Here is a 23,745-nt window from a genome sequence, read left to right on the forward strand (position 1 = left end):
ACGAACAGAGAAATGATAAAACACAGACTGTAATGTTACAGAAAATAGGTAAATAGAAACTGAAATGAATAAACAATGATAAAATAAAGTAAATAAATAATTAACTGAAACTAAAATAAATAAATAAACTGACGAAATAAAAATGTAAAAATCAAAGAAACAAAAAAAAGTATGAAGCTGAAAAATATAAAAGAGTTCAGTCAGAGAAGTCAAATAAAACATGATAAAATAAAAAGTAAATGAATAAATGTAATCAAAGTGAAATAAAGTGAAGAAACCTGAAGATAAAAATAAAATCTAACCCCCCCCCCCCACACACACACACACACACACACGTGACGTCAGCAGCTGCTCGGTAAACGGACTCAGTGTCTCGCTCTCCTCTGAGCAGAAACGGCGGAAAAAGAAACCGGAGACACTGAAACCCGCAAATCTGCCCGTTTACCTGTCCGCGCGCTCACCTGTCTGTCCGTCTGTGTGTGTGTGTGTGTGTGTGTGTGTGTGCGGAGCGGCGGACAGAACAACAGGAGAAGAGAAGAAGAAGAGGAGAAGAAGAAGAAGAAGAAGAAGAAGAAGAAGAAGAAGAAGAAGTGGGTCGGAGTTGTCCGTAGTTTTCCCTCGCGCTCCGGAGGGTCTCGGTGTGAACATGGAGCCGACTGGAAGTTTCCTGCTGCCCGCGGCGCTCGTGCTGCTCTCACTGGGACTGACGGGCGCGCGGGCGGACACCTTCAAAGGTAAGAGGAAACTCCGGGGACCGGGTTCGGGAGGGGTCCGGGTCCAGAGGGGGAGGGGGGGTGAACATGGGAGTTTCTGTGTGTCGGCATCCAAGTTTCCAGCTGGAAAATCTCCTTCCTCCTCCTCCTCCTCCTCTTCCTCCTGTCAGACCACCTCCGGGCTCAGACCACAAACTAAACCAGAACTAGTCCGGGACCAGTAGAACTCGGTAGAACTCAGTAGAGACGTTGACTTTATTTTAAGCACCCAAACGACATGTTGGAGCACAAAGAAGACTTCAATCCTGCAGAGTAGAAAACAAGAATAAAATAAAATTAAAGTAGAATATATTAGAGTAAAATAGAATAAAGTAGAATATACAAATAAAGTAGAACACAATACAATACAATAGAACAGAATAGAGTAGAGTCGAATATAATAGAGAAGAGAAGAGAAGAGAAGAGAAGAGAAGAGAAGAGAAGAGAAGAGAAGAGAAGAGAAGAGAAGAGAAGAGAAGAGACAGATGATGAAACAGATTTAAATCAGTGGACTGATTTTTATCTTCTGGTGTAAATGAGTGGAAGTCCATTAGGATTAATATTGATCATGTTGATGAGAATATGATCAGCTGTGATGATGTCAGAGCGCCGCTGCACGGCTGCGTCCTGTCTGCCCAACAGTTCTATACGCAGCTCGCTGGTCTGACAGGATCTTGACAACACGGCTCTCATGTTGAAGTCCATTACAATTCTGACTGATTTTACTTTTATTAACGGAAGCTCAACTTGCAGCTTTATTATTGATCATATTGATTTGATTTGATGTTCAGGCAGCAGCGCTGCAGACGACTGCAGAGTAGAATTCAACAATAGAACATAGTAGAAACCCTGCTCACTGATATTATTATGAGATTATTATTGACCATGTTTCCAAGATATTCATCTTCATCAACAGTAGAACGCAGTACAACAGTAGAACGCAGTAGAACAGTAGAACGCAGTACAACAGTAGAACGCAGTAGAACTGTAGAACGCAGTACAACAGTAGAACGCAGTAGATCAGTAGAACGCAGTAGAACAATATAAAAGTAGAATGCAGTAGATCAGTAGAACGCAGTAGATCAGTAGAACGCAGTAGAACAGTAGAACGCAGGAGAACAATAGAACAGTAGAACGCAGTGGAACAGTAGAACGCAGTAGATCAGTAGAACGCAGTAGAACAATATAAAAGTAGAATGCAGTAGATCAGTAGAACGCAGTAGATCAGTAGAACGCAGTAGAACAGTAGAACGCAGTAGAACAATAGAACAGTAGAACAGTAGAATGCAGTAGAACAGTAGAACGTAGTAGAACAGAACACAGTAGAACAGTAATATACAGTAGAACGCAGTACAAAAGTAGAAAGCAGTAGAACAGTAAGACGCAGTAGAGCAGTAGAATGCAGTAGAACACAGTGGAACAGTAGAGCATAGTAGAACAGTAGAACGCAGTACAAGAGTAGAAAGCAGTAGAACATTAAGACGCAGTAGAATGCAGTAGAACACAGTAGAATACAGTAGAAGACTCAAACACAATACAACAGTAGAATGCAGTAGAACAGTAGAATGCAGGAGAACAGTAGAATGCAGGAGAACAGTAGAACATAGTGGAAAAGTAGAAGACAGCAGACCGCAGTAGAACAGTAGAATGCAGTATAATGCAGTATAATGCTGTAGAATACAGTAGAATGCAGTAGAATGCAGTAGAATACAGTAGAATGCAGTGGAATGCAGTAGAACGCAGTGAAATGCAGTAGAACACAGTAGAACAGTAGAACGCCGTTGAACACAGTAGAACGCAGTAGAACAGTAGAATACAGTAGGATGCAGTAGAACCAGTAGATACACAGTAGATATCCAAAATAGAGTCAGATATAGTCGTACTGCAATGTTTCATCAGAAAAAATAAGCACTACTACAGGAGGCAGCGCGGAGTCAGTGGGAAGAGAGGAACAGTAGAATGCTGTAGAATACAGTAAAATGCAGTAGAACGCAGTAGGATACAGTATAATGCAGTAGAATAGAGCAGAGCACAATATAATAGAGTAGAATACAGTAGAATAGAGTTAAATGCAGTAGAATAGAGTTAAATGCAGTAGAATACAGTAGAATAGAGTAGAACAGAATATAACAAAGTAGAGTAGAGTAGAGTAGAATACAATACAATACAATAGAACAGAATACAGTAAATCGGGTTCATGTTTGTTGTTGGTCGTGAAGCACCACATCACTTCTTTGTTCCACTGAATCCCAACATGCTTTTATTTTCTTAAACTCCTGGAAGTGCCGGTGTTTGACTGACAGCTGTGTTTGAATGACAGCTGAGTTGATCAGTCGTCAATAATACAGAAGGACTTTGATGTTCAACTCTTCCACTTCACGGCAGTAAAAGCTCCAGAACAACCGTGAAAACATGCAATTCAGAAGCTGCCTGAGAATCTGTCTGATTTGAAGTTTCCTTCAGTCTCATAGTGATCTGTAATGTTTGTCTGAACTCCCATGATGCACTGCAGCCAGGAGCTGCTCACACACAGTTCTGCTTCTGTTAAAGGAACAGTTCTGCTAAATGTGAGCAGTCTTAACAAACAAGGCTCAATGTGCAGCTCAACGTGCAGCTCAATGTGCGGTGCGCTCACTGCCTTAAAACAGAGAAAACTGAGTGGAGTCTGGATCAGCAGGAGAACAGAAGGAGATCAGAGCTTTTGAACTTCGTCTGTTTGTCTGCAGCCTCGGGGTGTGTTTGATTTCTACTCCTGTCCGTCCCTCTCTGCTGCTCATAGAGATGGCTTTGTGTGTGTGTGTGTGTGTGTGTGTGTGTGTGTGTGTGTGTGTGTGTGTGTGTGTGTGTGTGTGTGTGTGTGTGTGTGTGTGTGTGTGTGTGTGTGTGTGTGTGTGTGTGTGTGTGTGTGTGTGTGTGTGTGTGTGTGTGTGTGTGTGTGTGTGTGTGTGTGTGTGTGTGTGTGTGTGTGTGTGTGTGTGTGTGTGTGTGTGTGTGTGTGTGTGTGTGTGTGTGTGTGTGTGTGTGTGTGTGTGTGTGTGTGTGTGTGTGTGTGTGTGTGTGTGTGTGTGTGTGTGTGTGTGTGTGTGTGTGTGTGTGTGTGTGTGTGTGTGTGTGTGTGTGTGTGTGTGTGTGTGTGTGTGTGTGTGTGTGTGTGTGTGTGTGTGTGTGTGTGTGTGTGTGTGTGTGTGTGTGTGTGTGTGTGTGTGTGTGTGTGTGTGTGTCTGTGAAAAGAAGCAGAGAATGAAATTAAACTCTCCACGGCCTGAGTCCAAGATGGCCGCCACGCCCTAATAATCGCAGTGATGGAGCGAGGCTAATGAGTGCGCCCGGTTGTCGGGGGCGACAGCTGCTTGAGTTTGGTTGGTGGTTTTCTGTTTATTGACTCCGCTGTTGTTTATCAGTTGATTAATTTTTTAGGTCAGATGTTTAAAAAAAAAAAATCTAATTGGTTATTTTTCTGGCATTTCAAAATAAGATGTTTCCTGTTCGAAGTTGAGTTTTTCCAGATTAAAGGTCTGACACACACCTCCATCAATATGAGCTCGTTGTGAGTCTGATTCATGTAAGATGTCACTCTGTCAGCTGAGAGACACACACGGCAGTGAGATGATGAATGTGTGGAAGAGTCCTTTAAAATCTTAGAATGGTCCTTTAATGTGCAGCAGAGAGAGATGAGGCTGTAATTAGAGCACTAGTGTTAACTCAGCAACACACACACACACACACACACACACACACACACACACACACACACACACACACACACACACACACACACACACACCTGATGACCTGCTGTGTCCAGGTTCAGGACTGTCGCTGATTCAGGATTTTTACCTTTTCCTCCTGAGTGTGTGTGTGTGTGTGTGTGTGTGTGTGTGTGTGTGTGTGTGTGTGTGTGTGTGTGTGTGTGTGTGTGTGTGTGTGTGAGAGTGTGTTTTCAGGTGCAGTCAGCTCTTTGTTCTGTCTCGTCAGGGTTTTAATGAAGCTCACAGATTAAACTCACTGTGAAGTCAGGTGTGTGTGTGAGTGTTATAGTGTGTGTGTGTGTGTGTGTGTGTGTGTGTGTGTGTGTGTGTGTGTGTGTGTGTGTGTGTGTGTGTGTGTGTGTGTGTGTGTGTGTGTGTGTGTGCAGGATCTTCTCTGAGTTCATTATCTCTCCTCTGACCTCTTACACTTCCTTTTTCTTCGTCAAATGAACAAATGTGTTTTCTGGTTCTTCATTTGGTTCCTTGGTTGTTTGTTTGGTTCCTTGGTTCTTCATTTGGTTCCTTGGTTGTTTGTTTGGTTCTTTGGTTGTTTGTTTGGTTCCTTGGTTGTTTGTTTGGTTCCTTGGTTGTTTGTTTGATTCCTTGGTTCTTCATTTGGTTCCTTGGTTGTTTGTTTGGTTCCTTGGTTGTTTATTTGGTTCCTTGGTTGTTTGTTTGGTTCCTTGGTTCTTCGTTTGGTTCCTTGGTTGTTTGTTTGGTTCCTTGGTTGTTTGTTTGGTTCCTTGGTTGTTTGTTTGGTTCCTTGGTTGTTTGTTTGGTTCCTTGGTTGTTTGTGTAACCCACACGGGGTCAACAGAAGACTCTGATATGGACCAGTGTCTAGGTTGGTAAGTGAGAGGTTGGAAGGAGTTAACAGACACAATAATCAACTGGAGCCGCCGGGTTACATTCAACTGCAATTTGTAATAAACTTTAACAAACAATAAAACATTAAATTATTTACACTCACATTTTAGGTTCAACATCTGCAACACTTAGTACATTCAAAGCAGCTTGAATAACACGTGAACTTGTTATCAATATCACAGCTGATGAAAGAAACAGTTCAGAGTCCTTTGGATTCAAACGTTTAAGATGATGTCGTGTTGAGGTTGGAACAGTTTTCAGTTCGACGGGTCAGTTTAGTTCAAGAGATGTGACTGTCCTACCACACTGGTGGAGTCGGACGGAGGGACGGAGGGATGGAGGGACGGAGAGACGGAGGGACGGAGGGACTGAGAGACGGAGGGACTGAGAGATGGAGGGACGGAGGGACGGAGGGACTAAGAGATGGAGGGACGGAGGGACGAAGAGAACTCACCAAGACTCGACAAGGTGAACAACTCCCGTCTCTTCGGGTCAACTTATTGTTCACAGTTTTTACTTTCCTGTGCTTAGCTGTCTTCACTTCTCTGCGCTCAGCCTGCTAACTGGGGTGGGACTTAACCTCCTCCTCCAATCAGAAACCTGCATTGCCTGATATAGCCAATGAGAACTACTTCTGAACGAGATGGCTATGATTGACAGTGTTTAGCAAATAGACAACAACAAAGGAAACAAACTATAACCCGCACAGGCTTACTACTGGGTTACCATGGTTTGGTTACACACACACACACGCACGCACGCACGCACGCACGCACGCACGCACGCACGCACGCACGCACACACACACACACACACACACACACACACACTAACACTCCCCATCACCTCTGTTTGTTCATCATTACCTTCAGATAACTGAGTGAGTTGCTGACAGGTTGAGTTTAACCCAGCATGCAGTGGGGTTTACCCAGCATGCAGTGGGGTGAACAGGTACTAACCAGAGAGAAACATCAGGCCAGATGCGGTTGTGTGTGTTTGCTGCCTTCCGAGTGAAGCAGCAGTTAATCTGCCGCTCCGTGTTTGTTGCAGCGGTTTAACCAGCCGATCTTTAATCTCCTGTCGAGCTCTGAATTATCTGCAGCAGCACACGGACCCAGTTCACAGACTTCCTGTGTGTTGGCGGTCGGTCCGGGTCGGATTAAAGTCGCAGGAGAAAGGAGCCCCGGCGCTGCGATCGGCCCGGTGGCCCCGGATTAAAGCTCCGCCTTCAGACGCTGCGTCGGATCAGAGAGGATTAAAACTCCTTTTGTTTAACTGTCAGAGACACCAACGACTCCCCCGGTCCCTGAACTCACCACAGGACGTTCACACTAGAGCACACGCCAAATACACGGCAAGGAGACGCACTCAAACACGCTAAACACACGGCAAAGAAATGGAGCTTTTACTGATTACAGTAAAATCACGTGATTAGAGGGACATCAGAGCTGTAGAACATGTTACAGAATACACAGATCTTCATCACTGTCACCATCATCACCATCCTCACCACCATCATCCTCACCACCATCATCACCATCCTCACCACCATCATCCTCACCACCATCATCATCACCATCACCACCATCATCATCGCCACCATCACCACCATCATCATCACCACCATCATCACCATCACCACCACCATCATCACCACCATCACCACCATCATCACCACCACCATCATCACCATCATCACCATCCTCACCACCATCATCCTCACCACCATCATCATCACCATCACCACCATCATCATCGCCACCATCACCACCATCATCATCACCACCATCATCACCATCACCACCACCATCATCACCACCATCACCACCATCATCATCACCACCATCACCACCATCACCATCACCACCACCACCATCACCACCGCCACCACCACCACCATCATCATCATCATCACCACCACCACCACCATCATCATCACCACCATCACCACCACCACCACCATCACCACCACCACCACCACCATCACCACCATCACCATCACCACCATCACCACCATCATCACCACCATCATCCTCACCACCATCATCATCACCACCATCATCACCACCATCATCGCCACCATCATCACCACCATCATCCTCATCACCATCATCGCCACCATCATCACCACCACCATCATCATCACCACCATCATCACCATCACCACCATCATCATCGCCACCATCACCACCACCATCATCACCACCATCATCACCACCACCACCACCATCACCACCATCATCATCACCACCATCATCACCACCACCATCACCACCACCATCACCACCATCACCACCATCATCACCATCATCATCACCACCATCATCACCACCATCATCATCACCATCACCACCATCACCACCATCACCATCATCATCACCACCATCACCATCACCACCATCACCATCATCATCACCACCACCATCATCGCCACCATCATCACCACCATCATCACCACCATCATCCTCACCACCATCATCATCATCACCATCACCACCATCACCACCACCATCACCACCATCATCCATCACCACCATCATCACCATCACCACCATCATCATCACCACCACCACCACCACCATCATCACCACCATCACCACCACCACCATCACCACCATCACCACCATCACCACCATCACCACCACCATCACCACCACCACCACCATCATCATCACCATCACCACCATCACCATCCATCACCACCATCATCGCCACCATCATCACCATCATCATCATCATCATCACCATCATCGCCACCATCATCACCATCATCATCACCACCACCACCACCATCACCACCATCACCATCACCACCATCACCATCATCATCACCACCATCATCACCATCACTACCATCATCATCACCACCATCACCACCATCACCATCACCACCACCATCACCACCACCATCACCACCACCACCACCATCACCACCATCACCATCACCACCATCATCATCATCACCACCATCACCATCACCACCATCACCACCATCATCACCACCATCATCATCACCACCATCATCGCCATCATTCTCACCACCATCATCATCATCACCATCATCGCCACCATCATCACCACCACCATCATCATCACCACCATCACCACCATCATCATCATCACCACCATCATCACCATCATCACCATCACCACCATCACCACCATCATCATCACCACCATCATCATCACCACCATCACCACCACCATTACCACCATCATCATCACCACCATCACCACCACCATCACCACCATCACCACCATCACCACCATCACCATCATCATCACCACCATCATCACCATCACCACCATCATCATCACCACCATCACCACCACCACCACCATCACCATCACCACCACCATCACCATCACCATCACCACCATCACCACCATCATCACCACCGTCCTTGACAATAAAGTTTCAAATAAAACCTGATACGGCCGCATGTCTTCCATTTGCAGCCACAAGTGTTTCTTTGATTCCCGTTTGTCACTTGTTTCAAATTAAAAGTCCTGAAACACCTGCTGAAGTGGCAAGAACCCCTACGATTCTTAACAAGTCTTTTATTGTGAAATATTTACAGGAACCTCCTCCTTTCCTTTTACTCACCTCGTCTTCTCCTCTACTCCTCAACCTCCTCCTCTCCTGCTCCTCTTTCTCCTCCTCCTCTTCTTCTCTTCCTCTTCCTCCTCCTCTTCATGCTCCTCCTCCTCCTCCTCTTCTTCTCCTCCTTCTCACCTCCTCCTCTTGTTCTCCTCCTCCTCTCCTGCTCTTCCTCCTCCTCACGTCATCTTCTCCTCTGCTCCTCCTCCTTACCACTTCCTCTCCAGCTCCTCCTCCTCCTCCTCCTCCTCTCCTCCTGTCTCCTCTGAGGATGTGGTTGGAGGTCGGGGACACGGGGCTGTCATGTGACTGTTGTCACGGTAACGGAGCGTCTCTCTCTGACAGCGGGCAGCTTCTTTGTCAAAGTTTCAGATTAACCAAATTACTTCTGCGACATCAGATTATAAAGAAGAGTCAGCATGTCTTCAGGAGATTACATGGTGTGTGTGTGTGTTTAATCCCTGTCCAGAGATGTCAGTCTGATTAGTGTTGTGGCCCAAATCCCTGATCATATTCATAGGATTATTGTTTGAAGATTCTATGTGTGTGTGTGTGTGTGTGTGTGTGTGTGTGTGTGTGTGTGTGTGTGTGTGTGTGTGTGTGTGTGTGTGTGTGTGTGTGTGTGTGTGTGTGTGTGTGTGAACGAAGGAGAGAGGGATTAGGTTGTGTCAGTGTGTGTGTTATCAGCATAATCTGTGTTAAGATGCTTCTTGCCTGTTCAGCACAACTCAAACTTCAAATACACAAACATGTTTGGACGTTTGCAGCTTGATGACATCACCTGAGATCAATACCAGGGATTAACTGTCACATTAACTCTTCACTTAAATATTATTTCTAAATCTTGGTCACATTAATTTCACATTTGATCTTTTCGAGTCAGAGTAAGTTAATTAATAAGTAAGTTAATTAGTTCATGCACTAATAAACATGAACTAATGTTAATTATTAGTAAACTACAGTTTCTCGATATCATTTATTCGTGGTATTAACTCTGATATTGATTTAAAATTGTATTTAATAGATTATTAATATGCTATTAACATTAAATACAGTAATAACTACTAACTAATATTTAGTTAATAGTTATAAGATTGAAGTAGCTGTTAACAAACGTCTCTGGTACTCATTTAAAACAATTTTAAATGTTAATTAAGGTGTTAATTAGGATCAGTATGAATATTTTGATTGTTTCTTTATTGTTGATTATTTATTTAAGTTATTATTTAATTGTCCACTGACTCGTCCATTCTCTGATTTATGACTTTCTGACCTGTTCAGGTGTTGTTTAGATGTTGTTCAAGTATTGTTCAGGTGTTGTTTGGATGTTGTTCAAGTGTTGTTCAGGTGTTGTTCATATGTTGTTTAGATGTTTAGATGTTGTTCAAGTGTTGTTCAGGTGTTGGGTTGGTTAGATGTTGTTCAAGTGTTGTTCAGGTGTTGTTTAGATGTTGTTCAGGTGTTGTTCAGGTGCTGTTCAGGTATTGTTTAGATGTTGTTCAGGTGTTGTTTTGATGTTGTTCAAGTGTTGTGCAGGTGTTAGGTTGTTTAGATGTTGTTCAAGTGTTCAGGTGTTGTTTAATTGTTGTTTAGATGTTGTTCAGGTGTTGTTTTGATGTTGTTTAGATGTTGTTCAAGTGTTGGGTTGTGTAGATGTTGTTCAAGTGTTGTTCAGGTGTTGTTTAGATGTTGTTCAGGTGTTGTTTAAATGTTGTTCAAGTGTTGTTCAGGTGTTGTTCAAGTGTTTTTCAGGTGTTGTTCAAGTGTTGTTCAGGTGTTGCTTAGATATTGTTCAAGTGTTGTGCAGGTGTTAGGTTGTTTAGATGTTGTTCAAGTGTTCAGGTGTTGTTTAATTGTTGTTTAGATGTTGTTCAGGTGTTGTTCAAGTGTTGTTTTGATGTTGTTCAAGTGTTTTTCAGGTGTTGTTTAGATGTTGTTCAGGTGTTGTTTAGATGTTTTTCAAGTGTTGTTCAGGTGCTGTTCAGGTATTGTTTAGATGTTATTCAGGTGTTGTTTAGATGTTGTTCAAGTGTTGTTCAGGTATTGGGTTGTTTAGATGTTGTTCAGGTGTTGTTCAGTTGTTGTTTACATGTTGTTCAGGTGTTGTTTAGATGTTGTTAAAGTGTTCAGGTGTTGTTTAAGTGTGGTTTAGATGTTGTTCAGGTGTCGTTAAAGTGTTGTTTAGATGTTGTTCAGGTGTTGTTTAGATGTTGTTCAAGTGTTGTGCAGGTGTTAGGTTGTTTAGATGTTGTTCAAGTGTTCAGGTGTTGTTTAATTGTTGTTTAGATGTTGTTCAGGTGTTGTTCAGTTGTTGTTTAGATGTTGTTCAGGTGTTGTTTAGATGTTGTTCAAGTGTTCAGGTGTTGTTTAATTGTTGTTTAGATGTTGTTCAGGTGTTATTTTGATGTTGTTCAAGTGTTTTTCAGGTGTTGTTTAGATGTTGTTCAGGTGTTGTTTAGATGTTGTTCAAGTGTTGTTCAGGTGTTGTTCAAGTGTTGTTCAGGTGTTGTTTAGATGTTGTTCAGGTGTTGTTTAAGTGTTGTTTAGATGTTGTTCAGGTGTTGTTCAGGTGTTGTTCAAGTGTTGTTCAGGTGTTGTTCAGGTGTTGTTTAGATGTTGTTCAGGTGTTGTTCAGGTGTTGTTTAGATGTTGTGTTCAAGTGTTGTTCAGGTGTTGTTTAGATGTTGTTCAAGTGTTGTTCAGGTGTTGTTTAGATGTTGTTCAAGTATTCAGGTGTTGTTTAATTGTTGTTTAGATGTTGTTCAGGTTTTGTTAAAGTGTTGTTGTGTTGTTCAAGTGTTGTTCAGGTGTTGTTCAGATGTTGTTGTTGTTCAGGTGTTGTTCAGATGTTGTTCAAGTGTTGTTCAGTGTGTTTTGTTGTTCAGGTGTTGTTCAGGTGTTGTTCAGTGTTGTTGTTTAGATGTTGTTCAGGTGTTGTTCAGGTGTTGTTCAGTTTGTGTTGTTCAGGTGTTGTTCAAGTGTTGTTCAAGTTGTGTGTTGTTTAGATGTTGTTCAGGTGTTGTTCAGTGTTGTTCAGGTGTTGTTCAGATGTTGTTGTTGTTCAATGTTGTGTTGTTCAGGTGTTGTTTAGATGTTGTTCAAGTGTTGTTCAGGTGTTGTTTAGATGTTGTTGTTGTTTAGATGTTGTTCAGGTGTTGTTCAGGTGTTGTTCAGGTGTTGTTCAGATGTTGTTCAGGTGTTTGTTGTTTAGATGTTGTTCAGGTGTTGTTCAGGTGTTGTTCAGGTGTTGTTTAGATGTGTTGTTTCAGGTGTTGTTCAAGTGTTGTTCAGGTGTTGTTTAGATGTTGTTCAAGTGTTGTTCAGGTGTTGTTTAGATGTTGTTCATGTTGTTCAGGTGTTGTTCAGTGTTGTTTAGATGTTGTTCAGGTGTTGTTCAGATGTTGTTCAAGTATTCAGGTGTTGTTTAATTGTTGTTTAGATGTTGTTCAGGTTTTGTTAAAGTGTTGTGCAGGTGTTGTTTAGATGTTGTTCAAGTGTTGTTTTCAGGTGTTGTTTAGGTGTTGTTCAAGTGTTGTTCAGGTGTTGTTTAGATGTTGTTCAAGTGTTGTTCAGGTGTTGTTTAGATGTTGTTCAGGTGTTGTTCAGGTGTTGTTTAGATGTTGTTCAAGTGTTGTTCAGGTGTAGTTCAAGTGTTGTTCAGGTGTTGTTTAGATGTTGTTCAGGTGTTGTTTAGATGTTGTTTAGATGTTGTTCAAGTGTTGTTCAGGTGTTAAGATGTTGTTCAGGTGTTGTTTAGATGTTGTTCAGGTGTTGTTCAGGTGTTGTTTAGATGTTGTTCAGTGTGGTGAAGGTGTTAGTGTTGTTTAGATGTTGTTCAGGTGTTGTTTAGATGTTGTTCAAGTGTTGTTCAGGTGTTGTTTAGATGTTATTAAGGTGTTGTTCAGGTGTTGTTTAGATGTTGTTCAGGTGTTATTCAGGTGTAGTTCAAGTGTTGTTCAGGTGTTATTTAGATGTTATTCAAGTGTTGTTCCCGTGTTGTTTAGATGTTGTTCAAGTGTTGTTCAGGTGTTGTTTAGATGTTGTTCAGGTGTTATTCAGGTGTAGTTCAAGTGTTGTTCAGGTGTTATTTAGATGTTGTTCAAGTGTTGTTCAGGTGTTGTTCAGGTGTTGTTCAGGTGTTGTTTAGATGTTGTTCAGGTGTTGTTCAGGTGTTGTTTAGATGTTGTTCAAGTGTTGTTCAGGTGTTATTCAGGTGTAGTTCAAGTGTTGTTCAGGTGTTATTTAGATGTTATTCAAGTGTTGTTTAGGTGTTGTTCAAGTGTTGTTTAGATGTTTTTCAGGTGTTGTTCAAGTGTTTTTCAGGTGTTGTTCAGATGTTGTTCAGGTGTTGTTTAGATGTTGTTCAAGTGTTGTTCAGGTGTTGTTTAGATGTTGTTCAAGTGTTGTTCAGGTGTTGTTTAGATGTTGTTCAGGTGTTGTTCAGGTGTTGTTCAAGTGTTGTTCAGGTGTTATTTAGATGTTATTCAAGTGTTGTTCAGTTGTTGTTCAGGTGTTGTTCGGATGTTGTTCGGATGTTGTTCAGGTGCAGCTGAAGACACACACACACACACGCACAGTTTCCTGTGGTGTGTGTGTCATTAAAGCCTACAGGGACTACAGGCCCAGAAGCTGCTATTTAACCTAAATTACTACAGTAAATATTCATATGCAGCTAATATCTGTGCGTGTGTGTGTGTGTTTAAATATTAAACGTGGAGCTCCATGTTGGATTCAGTTGTTCTCGGAGTTTAAATAAACACACCAGCAGTCGACCAATCAAGTGCGAGCAGGGCGGCGGCCCGCTGCAGCTTTAACGAACCAGTCGATGTTCCAGTCCAAATGACAGGAAGTACAGTTAACAATGAAGAGGCGATGAAGGTCACACTGATCTTTATTTATTGATGTTTACTTATTGATTTCACACGCAGCTCTGAGAATCAGCGTTCAATTGTGTTGAGTCTGATGTTTGTTTGTTATTGGCTCATTAATATTCATTAAACCAGGTGTTGTGACTCCAGGTGTACTGACTGCAGGTTTTGTCACTCCAGGTGTTGTGATTCCAGGTGTACTGACTCCAGGTGTTGTGATTCCAGGTGTACTGACTCCAGGTGTTGTGACTCCAGGTGTATTGACTACAGGTGTTGTGACTCCATGTGTACTGACTCCAGGTGTATTGACTGCATGTGTTGTGACTCCAGGTGTATTGACTGCAGGTGTTGTGACTCCAGGTATACTGACTCCAGGTGTTGTGACTTCAGGTGTATTGACTGCAGGTGTACTGACTGCAGGTGTTGTGACTCCAGGTGTATTGACTGCAGGTGTTGTGACTCCAGGTGTTGTGACTCCAGGTGTAGTGACTGCAGGTGTACTGATGTTGAACTGCCAGTGAAGGTGTTTTTTCCTGTTGACCTGCCGCGGTGTGTTCACTGCCACCCGTACATACGAGCGCTGCTGACGGGCTTCAGGTGAGTGTCTGAGCACACTTAGTGTGGACAATCTCCCGCTGTGGTAGACGTCTTTGAGATGAGGGTGTGTTTCTGGGTCACGGCTGCTGTCCTCCGGCAGCTGCGACTCTTAATGTGCCACCAGACTCTGATTAATGATTGGCTGAATGTGTGTCAGAGTGTAACCGCGGGAAACGAAGGAGCCGCTCTGGGATTGGTTGAGGTGAGGATGGGTTAAAGACTACTGAAACTTTATCTGACCGCTCTCTGATGAACCGGAGTTAGCATGTTCTGCTATTTAAAACACGCCATTAAACAAAACAGGAAGTGGAACAATAAACATGTTTTTCATAGTAAAGTCAGCAATGAGAAACAAAATATTTATTTTATTTAAACTGGAACCAAGGGGGGGTGGAGAAGGGTGGGGGGAAGGGGGGCTGAGTGCCCCCAGGCTGGCTCGCAGCAGATTTGCATTAGTGGTCGAGTGCTGTGAGGGAGCTGCAGGCAAAGAGAGAGAGCAGTGTGTGTGTGTGTGTGTGTGTGTGTGTGTGTGTGTGTGTGTGTGTGTGTGTGTGGTGGGCGGGGCATAGTGTCACTTTGCTCCTCCCCATCTCATCCAAATATGGTCATAAAAATGTAAACTGAAGTCTCCAAGTGTGTGTCAGTGCATGCTAATGTGTATAGAGGTGTGTGTTGTGTGTTGTGTGTGTGTGTTTGTGTGTGTTGTGTGTGTCGAGGTGCGTCCTCGGGGAGAAGACCTTTTCAGCCTCTGCCAGGCTCAATGATCTCCCCCGTCTCCCTGCTGGAGGTGAGAGATGACCTTCTGTGTGCTGGGGTGAGGGGGTGAGGTGGGTGGGGGTAGACTCTGGTGGGCTCTTCATCAGCTGCAGGTGTCATCTCTGACATTTACACCTCTATGTTTGTGTCCACTCATTTGTTGCACTAATTGTTTGTCCACACTCTAAAATCCTCCGTTTTCTCTATGGACTCTGGTGGTTCAAATGATCTGGTTCTGTTCAACTGTGTTGGTCCCAGATCTGGTCTCTGGTCTCTGGTCCTGGTCCTGGTCTTGGTCCTGATCCTGATCCTGATCCTGATCCTGGTTCTGGTCTCGGTCCTGGTCCTGGTACTGGTCCTGGTCCTTCATCAATGATCATTGATTATCAATCAATCATCAGTTTTATGTAAAATTATCTGACGTTCTTCTTGAAATCTGAGATTATTAGTGTGAAGAACATTTTACCCAGCATGCATCAGTAACAGTCCAGGAGGAGGATGGATTAAGAATCTCGCTCTAATCTGTTTCATATTTTAATCTGGATTAAATCTCAGGATTATTCTAAATTAAAGATCATTTACATATCTGTCCGTCTGTCTGGTGACCATGGCAACCGTCCTGACCTACGTTCAGCTGTGAATACAGTGGAGCAAGTGGTAACCATGACAATGGTTGTGGTTTGTGCAGTCGTAACCACAGTGATGGTCCGTCATGACCTTTAGAACCATGTGAGGACCAAGAACAGAACCTCCTCCCGAACCTTCTCCAAAATCTCCTCCAAAACTTCCTCCAGAATCTCCTCTAGAACCTCCTCCAGAACTTGGAACCTCCTCTAGAACCTCCTCTAGAACCTCTTCCAGAACCTCCTCCGAAACCTCCTCCGGAACCTCCTCCAGAACCTCCTCCAGAACCTCCTAAATGACCTGTGGAAACAAGCAGAACCTCTTTGACACCAGTGGAATGTTCTTCAGGATAATTTGGACCTCAGCTACCTGTCCCAGAGTTCTTTCTGTCCTAGACGGTTCTGTGAACCCGTTGTAGAACCCATGGACCTTCACATGTCCTCCAGAACCAAAGGAACCACCAGAACCACAAGAACTGCTGAAAGATGAAGCAGGTTCCTGTCTCTGTAAATTCTGGAACACGGAGGACGGACAAACGGACCGTGTCCTTCATGTGTGGACGGGCCGGCTGGCGCTGACTCGTCCTGACAGACGATGTGGACCCGACCTGAAGTGGGTCAGAGAGGCGCTGACGGGGACGTCCTCTGGAGACGAGCTGACAGGAGACTGATGAGGACGGACAGAAGACACACGGACACACCCACACCTCCTCTGGCCATCACACAACACACACACACACACACACACACACACACACACACACACACACACACACACACACACACACACACACACACACACACACACACACACACACACACACACACACACACACACACACACACACATTATGACATCATACCTCGGTGTCCTGGTCGTGGTTCTTGATTCTTATAAACCGGCTCCTCTAATGACTACAGTTTCCTGACCTCTGACCTCTGTGTCCCTGCTGTTGGTCAGAAACCTTCATCGGTTCCTGTCACCATGTCCCCCCCTTCCTCGTCTTCGTTCTTGCCAGGAGGAGGAAGAGGAGGAAGAGGAGGAGGGGGGCTTAATCTGTGTCTATGTTACAGGGTAATTATTAGTAATTAGCATATTATTCTAATAGTGTCATATAGACAGCCTGAAGACCAGCCAGATAACAGTGATACACACACACACACACACACACACACACACACACACACACACACACACACACACACACACACACACACACACACACACACACACACACACACACACACACACACACACACACACACACACACACACACACACACACACACACAATCACAGACACACACACACACACACACAGACACACACACACACACACACACACACACACACACACACACACACACACACACACACACACACACACACACACACACACACACACACACCCAGAGGCGCTGCTATGACTGCTGCATTATTCATGTTTGACTCGAGGCAAGTTACTCGCTGTGCTAACGCTAATGCTGTTAGTGCCCAATGTGTGGATGTTGGATACACACACACACACACACACACACACACACACACACACACACACACACACACACACACACACACACACACACACACACACACACACACACACACACACACACACACACACACACACACACACACACACACACACACACACACACACACACACACACACACACACACACACACACACACACACACACAGACTTTCATGTGTGTCTTTGTGAGGACAGTTTGTTCCAGTTCAGAGGTCCAGTGGTAACCTCCTCCTGCTACTCCTCTTCCTCCTCCTCCTTCCCCTCCTCTTCCTGTCTGTCACACAAACTGAATCTGTTGTTTTCTTGCTGCTATCTTGTTTCATCCTCACTGTGTGTGTGTGTGTGTGTGTGTGTGTGTGTGTGTGTGTGTGTGTGTGTGTGTGTGTGTGTGTGTGTGTGTGTGTGTGTGTGTGTGTCTGTGTGTGTGTCTGTGTGTGTCTGTCTGTGTGTGTGTGTGTGTGTGTGTGTGTGTGTGAGTGTGTGTGTCTGTGTGTGTGTGTGTGTGTGTGTGTGTGTGTGTGTGTGTGTGTGTGTGTGTGTGTGTGTGTGTGTGTGTGTGTGTGTGTGTGTGTGTGTGTGTGTGTGTGTGTGTGTGTGTGTGTGTGTGTGTGTGTGTGTGTGTGTGTGTGTGTGTGTGTGTGTGTGTGTGTGTGTGTGTGTGTGTGTGTGTGTGTGTGTGTGTGTGTGTGTGTGTGTGTGTGTGTGTGTGTGTGTGTGTGTGTGTGTGTGTGTGTGTGTGTGTGTGTGTGTGTGTGTGTGTGTGTGTGTGTGTGTGTGTGTGTGTGTGTGTGTGTGTGTGTGTGTGTGTGTGTGTGTGTGTGTGTGTGTGTGTGTGTGTGTGTGTGTGTGTGTGTGTGTGTGTGTGTGTGTGTGTGTGTGTGTGTGTGTGTGTGTGTGTGTGTGTGTGTGTGTGTGTGTGTGTGTGTGTGTGTGTGTGTGTGTGTGTGTGTGTGTGTGTGTGTGTGTGTGTGTCTGTGTGTGTGTGTGTGTGTGTGTGTGTGTGTGTGTGTCTGTCTGTGTGTGTGTGTGTGTCACACCAGCTAAATGCCACCACAGACACTACAGGCTGCAGCTGTCTGTCAGTGTTCCAATCACAGAAACACACACACACACACACACACACACACACACACACACACACACACACACACACACACACACACACACACACACACACACACACACACACACACACACACACACACACACACACACACACACACACACACACACACACACACACACACACACACACACAGACACACACACACACACACACACACACACACACACACACACACACACACACACACACACACACACACACACACACACACACACACACACACACACACACACACACACACACACACACACACACACTCACACACACACCACACCCCGGGGCTGCTGGGAGCTCCTCGTGTCACCACCCCTGCATGTCCCGTCTCATCCAATCACTTCTCAGGGTTTCGTTTAGCAGGGTGTTAGCATCACCGCTTGCTAACGGCTAGCTGTGAGGCTAATCAGCAGCAGATAACACACACATTACACAGGGCTGGTTACACACTGCTAATTGGTTGAGGGGGAGTGAAGGGAGGGAGGGGGGGTTCATCTGCCGTTGTGGGGACTCGTGTCTTCAGACTTTATGGGGACATTTTCCAGGGCCTGGTCCTGGTCCAGGTGCTGGTCCTGGTCCAGGTCCTGGTTAACAAAGGTCCCCACACAGATAGAAGTCCCTGCATGTGTGTGTGATGGACAAAGACAGGAAGGAAGCGGCTGCTTCCTGAAGAACAAGTCTGACATACACAGACAACTCGGTGACCCAGAGGAGGACCTTCAGGTTCTGGGTCATTCGGAGAACAGATGGAGTCTCACAGTGAAAGTCAAATTTTCTCTCCTTAAATCTCCTCCTGAAGAAAATAATCTGGATTATTTTAATCTCAGTTGGTCTTGAGGTATTTCCTGATCTCTTTGTTCCAGCTGTCAGCTAAAGTGTTAACCATCCTGGTTGTGATTCAGTTACAGTCAATGTAAACAGGTCTCAGATCAGATTAGTTGATCCACATTTATACATTTAAACCTGCAGAACCTCAGAGACAGTTGACAGTAGAACCGACAGAACCTCAGAGAGACAGTTGACAGTAGAACCTACAGAACCTCAGAGACAGTTGACAGTAGAACCTACAGAACCTCAGAGACAGTTGACAGTAGAACCTACGTTCCCTCCTCAGTGTCGTGGTTTCTCAAACACACGTTATGTTTTGCTGACTCATGGTGTGGACGATGACTCAGCGCCTCGCTGTTCTGTTCAGACTCTCTGAGACGAGCTGCTGAGCGTCGGAGCCTCGTTAACATTCTGCTGCTGAGTCGCTCAGGATGAGACGGAACAACAGGACTCTGTGTGAGACACAGAACATCTGTCTCTGTCCTCAGGAGGAGACAGGAGAGGAGCCAGGAGAGGAGCCAAGAGAAGAGACGGGAGAGGAGACAAGAGAGGAGACGGGAGAGGAGACAAGAGAGGAGACGGGAGAGGAGACAGGAGAGGAGACGAGAGAGGAGACAAGAGAGGAGACGGGAGAGGAGACGGGAGAGGAGACAGGAGAGGAGACAGGAGAGGAGACGGGAGAGGAGACAGGAGAGGAGCCAAGAGAAGAGACGGGAGAGGAGACGGGAGAGGAGACAAGAGAGGAGACGGGAGAGGAGACAAGAGAGGAGACGGGAGAGGAGACAGGAGAGGAGACGGGAGAGGAGACAAGAGAGGAGACGGGAGAGGAGACGGGAGAGCAGACGGGAGAGGAGACAGGAGAGGAGATGGGAGAGGAGACAGGAGAGGAGCCAAGAGAAGAGACGGGAGAGGAGACGGGAGAGGAGACAAGAGAGGAGACGGGAGAGGAGACAGGAGAGGAGACGGGAGAGGAGACAAGAGAGGAGACGAGAGAGGAGACAGGAGAGGAGACGGGTGAGGAGACGGGAGAGGAGAAGGGAGAGGAGACGAGACAAGAGAGGAGACAGGAGATGTGACCATCAGTGATGTCATCAACCATCAGTGATGTCATCGTTGGTTTGTGAACGTTATGAATCCTCCAGTTCAGATTCTGTCCGTCACCATCTTGATAGTTCGGAGCGGTTTGGAGCAGGAAGTGACCATATTTGGACGAGCTGGGGGAGGAGCCAGCGGTGGATCTGACCGATCTGATCGGAAACCTGACGATACTACGTCCCACCCACCGATAGCTGTAACCTGACTGCACCGCAGGCCTGTCAATCAAACAGACACGCCCCCAAAAACAGGTCTTCTTGAATCTTCTTTTCTAATGAATGAGGGATTATTTTCAGATGGACCTCCAGAAAACTAAGAAGAAGGAGTGACTTTAGCTAACAACACCGAGATAACTGATGGACACATTTTATTGATGTTGTGTTGGATGACGTGTTCTGAGGTTCTCGTCAGTTGGCGCTTGGAGCTGGGTGAACCAAAGGTCAAAGGTCATCCCCCACGATCAGGTTCCACTTAAACGCTTTGACATGACACACACGTACGGTTTGGGTTTCAGTGAGGTTGTGGTAACCACGGCAACAGCGGCACCCCTGAATGAAAGAACGTGTGTGTGTGTGACATTCCTGTTTGTGTGTCTGTCTTATCAGCCATGTCACATGACCCAGCGAACACGCAAACATGTTCCTGTTTGAGAACATGTGAAGCAGCTGCTCACACACACACACACACACACACACACACACACACACACACACACACACACACACACACACACACACACACACACACACACACACACACACACACACACACATACAGAACCTGACATGTACCTGCTGTTCTCGGCTCTGATTGGTTGTACACGTTTGTCTGTAGCTTTTTATTCAGAATGAAGAAAAAATATGATATTGTTGTTGTTGTTGTTGTTGTTATTGTTATTGTTATTATTATTATTGTTATGGTTATCATGTTATTGTTGTTGTTATGGTTGTTATTGTTATTATGGTTATTTTAATTATTCTTATTATTGTGGTTATTATGGTGTTATTATTGTTACTATTATCATTATGGTTTTTACTATTGTTGTTATTGTTACTATTATTATTATGGTTTTTATTATTGTTGTTATTGTTACTATTATTATTATGGTTTTTATTATTGTTGTTATTGTTACTATTATTATGGTTTTTATTATTGTTGTTATTGTTACTATTATGGTTTTTATTATTGTTGTTATTGTTATTATTATCATTATGATTATTATATTGTTATTATTATGGTTATTTGTTATTATTGGCATTATTATGGTTATTATTATGTTATTATTGTTGTTATCATTATGATTATTATACTGTTATTATTATTATTATGTTATTATTATTATTGTGGTTATTATTATAGTTGTTATTATTATTATTATTAAGGTGTTTATATGTTTTTGTCCTCTTGGGAAATAGTTTTGTGATTCTATGTTTTTAAAGTTGGACTTTCATCTCCTCCTCATCGTTGCTTCTTCTTCTGTGGTTTCATGTGTGACGACAGCCTGACTCGACTTCATGTTATCGACCTGAGACCCACCGAGCCGTGGTTCCGTTTGATCCAGACTCTGTGGGTCAGACCAGATTCTGGTCTGAGGAACCGTTCAGACCTTTGAGTCCGGAGGTTCAGACCCACCACAATGTCACTCTGAATGTCGGTGTACTCGGCTGAGATTCTGGTCCGGACCGAAGCATTACTTCTGGTCAGTGTGGACCCAGTCGGTTCTGAAGACCGGCAGAAGTGTGAGAGTCCAGGCCTGTGTGTTCTAGTCTAGCGGCTTTCTGAGGACTGACAGGAGAAGGGTTAAAAATGTTGAAAGAGGAGACCAGAACTTATTGATCAAGACGATCAATACCTGCACATTATGATTAATGACTGCTGGAGACTCTCTCACACACACACACACACACACACACACACACACACACACACACACACACACACACACACACACACACACACACACACACACACACACACACACACACACACACACACACACACACACACACACACAACAGGGCAAGTGTGTGTCCTCATAGTGTGTTTTCTGTTTCCTGTCATCGCACACATACAAAGAAGGAATGTATGGAATGACACCACGGAAACGCGTGTGTGTGTGTGTGTGTGTGTGTGTGTGTGTGTGTGTGGGGGGGGGTGATCCCTGGAGGTGTGTGTTTTTGTCTCATTTCCTGTTGAGGCGAGTCGAGGCGAAGAAGAACACCGACAACAATCTGCTCCCTCTGAAACTCTGCTTTGTCTCTGATGAAAGGAGGAAGACATATGGACAGGACAAGCTACTATTATCTGTAGTATTATCTGTAGTGTTATCTGTAGTGTTATCTGTAGTATTATCTGTAGTATTATCTGTAGTATTATCTGTAGTGTTATCTGTAGTGTTATCTGTAGTGTTGTCTGTAGTGTTATCTGTAGTGTTATCTGTAGTGTTATCAGTAGTTATCTGTAGTGTTATCTGTAGTTATCTGTAGTATTATCTGTAGTATTATCAGTAGTTATCTGTAGTATTATCTGTAGTGTTATCAGTAGTTATCTGTAGTGTTATCTGTAGTTATCTGTAGTGTTATCTGTAGTGTTGTCTGTAGTGTTATCTGTAGTATTATCTGTAGTGTTATCAGTAGTTATCTGTAGTGTTATCTGTAGTGTTATCTGTAGTGTTGTCTGTAGTGTTATCTGTAGTGTTATCAGTAGTTATCTGTAGTGTTATCTGTAGTGTTATCTGTAGTGTTGTCTGTAGTGTTATCTGTAGTGTTATCAGTAGTTATCTGTAGTATTATCTGTAGTGTTATCAGTAGTTATCTGTAGTGTTATCTGTAGTGTTATCTGTAGTGTTGTCTGTAGTGTTATCTGTAGTGTTATCAGTAGTTATCTGTAGTGTTATCTGTAGTGTTATCTGTAGTATTATCTGTAGTGTTGTCTGTAGTGTTATCTGTAGTATTATCTGTAGTGTTATCTGTAGTGTTATCTGTAGTGTTATCTGTAGTATTATCTGTAGTGTTGTCTGTAGTGTTATCTGTAGTATTATCTGTAGTGTTATCTGTAGTGTTATCAGTAGTTATCTGTAGTGTTATCTGTAGTTATCTGTAGTATTATCTGTAGTGTTATCAGTAGTTATCTGTAGTGTTATCTGTAGTATTATCTGTAGTGTTATCAGTAGTTATCTGTAGTGTTATCTGTAGTATTATCTGTAGTGTTATCTGTAGTGTTATCTGTAGTATTATCTGTAGTGTTATCTGTAGTTATCTGTAGTGTTATCTGTAGTGTTATCAGTAGTTATCTGTAGTGTTATCAGTAGTTATCTGTAGTGTTATCTGTAGTATTATCTGTAGTATTATCTG

At 44.2% G+C, this 23,745-nt stretch overlaps 1 protein-coding gene across 6 annotated transcripts in view; it reads left to right on the forward strand.

Annotated features, from left to right (window-relative positions):
* Positions 1-365: 365 nt before the first annotated feature.
* LOC138633758 (receptor-type tyrosine-protein phosphatase mu-like) overlaps positions 366-23,745 on the forward strand; it is a 107,327-nt gene continuing 83,947 nt past the window's right edge. For all 6 annotated transcript variants that reach the window (XM_069720172.1, XM_069720177.1, XM_069720174.1 and 3 more), the window contains exon 1: positions 366-734. In XM_069720172.1, coding sequence (XP_069576273.1) covers positions 647-734 — 88 coding nt within the window. In that variant the 5' untranslated portion in view covers positions 366-646. The remainder of the gene's footprint in view (positions 735-23,745) is intronic.

The sequence above is a fragment of the Brachyistius frenatus genome, unplaced genomic scaffold (assembly GCF_029030835.1).
Source record: "Brachyistius frenatus isolate BFR_SWC_R1_liver_20210118 unplaced genomic scaffold, ASM2903083v1 Contig_236, whole genome shotgun sequence".
NCBI classification, from domain to species: Eukaryota; Metazoa; Chordata; class Actinopteri; family Embiotocidae; genus Brachyistius; species Brachyistius frenatus.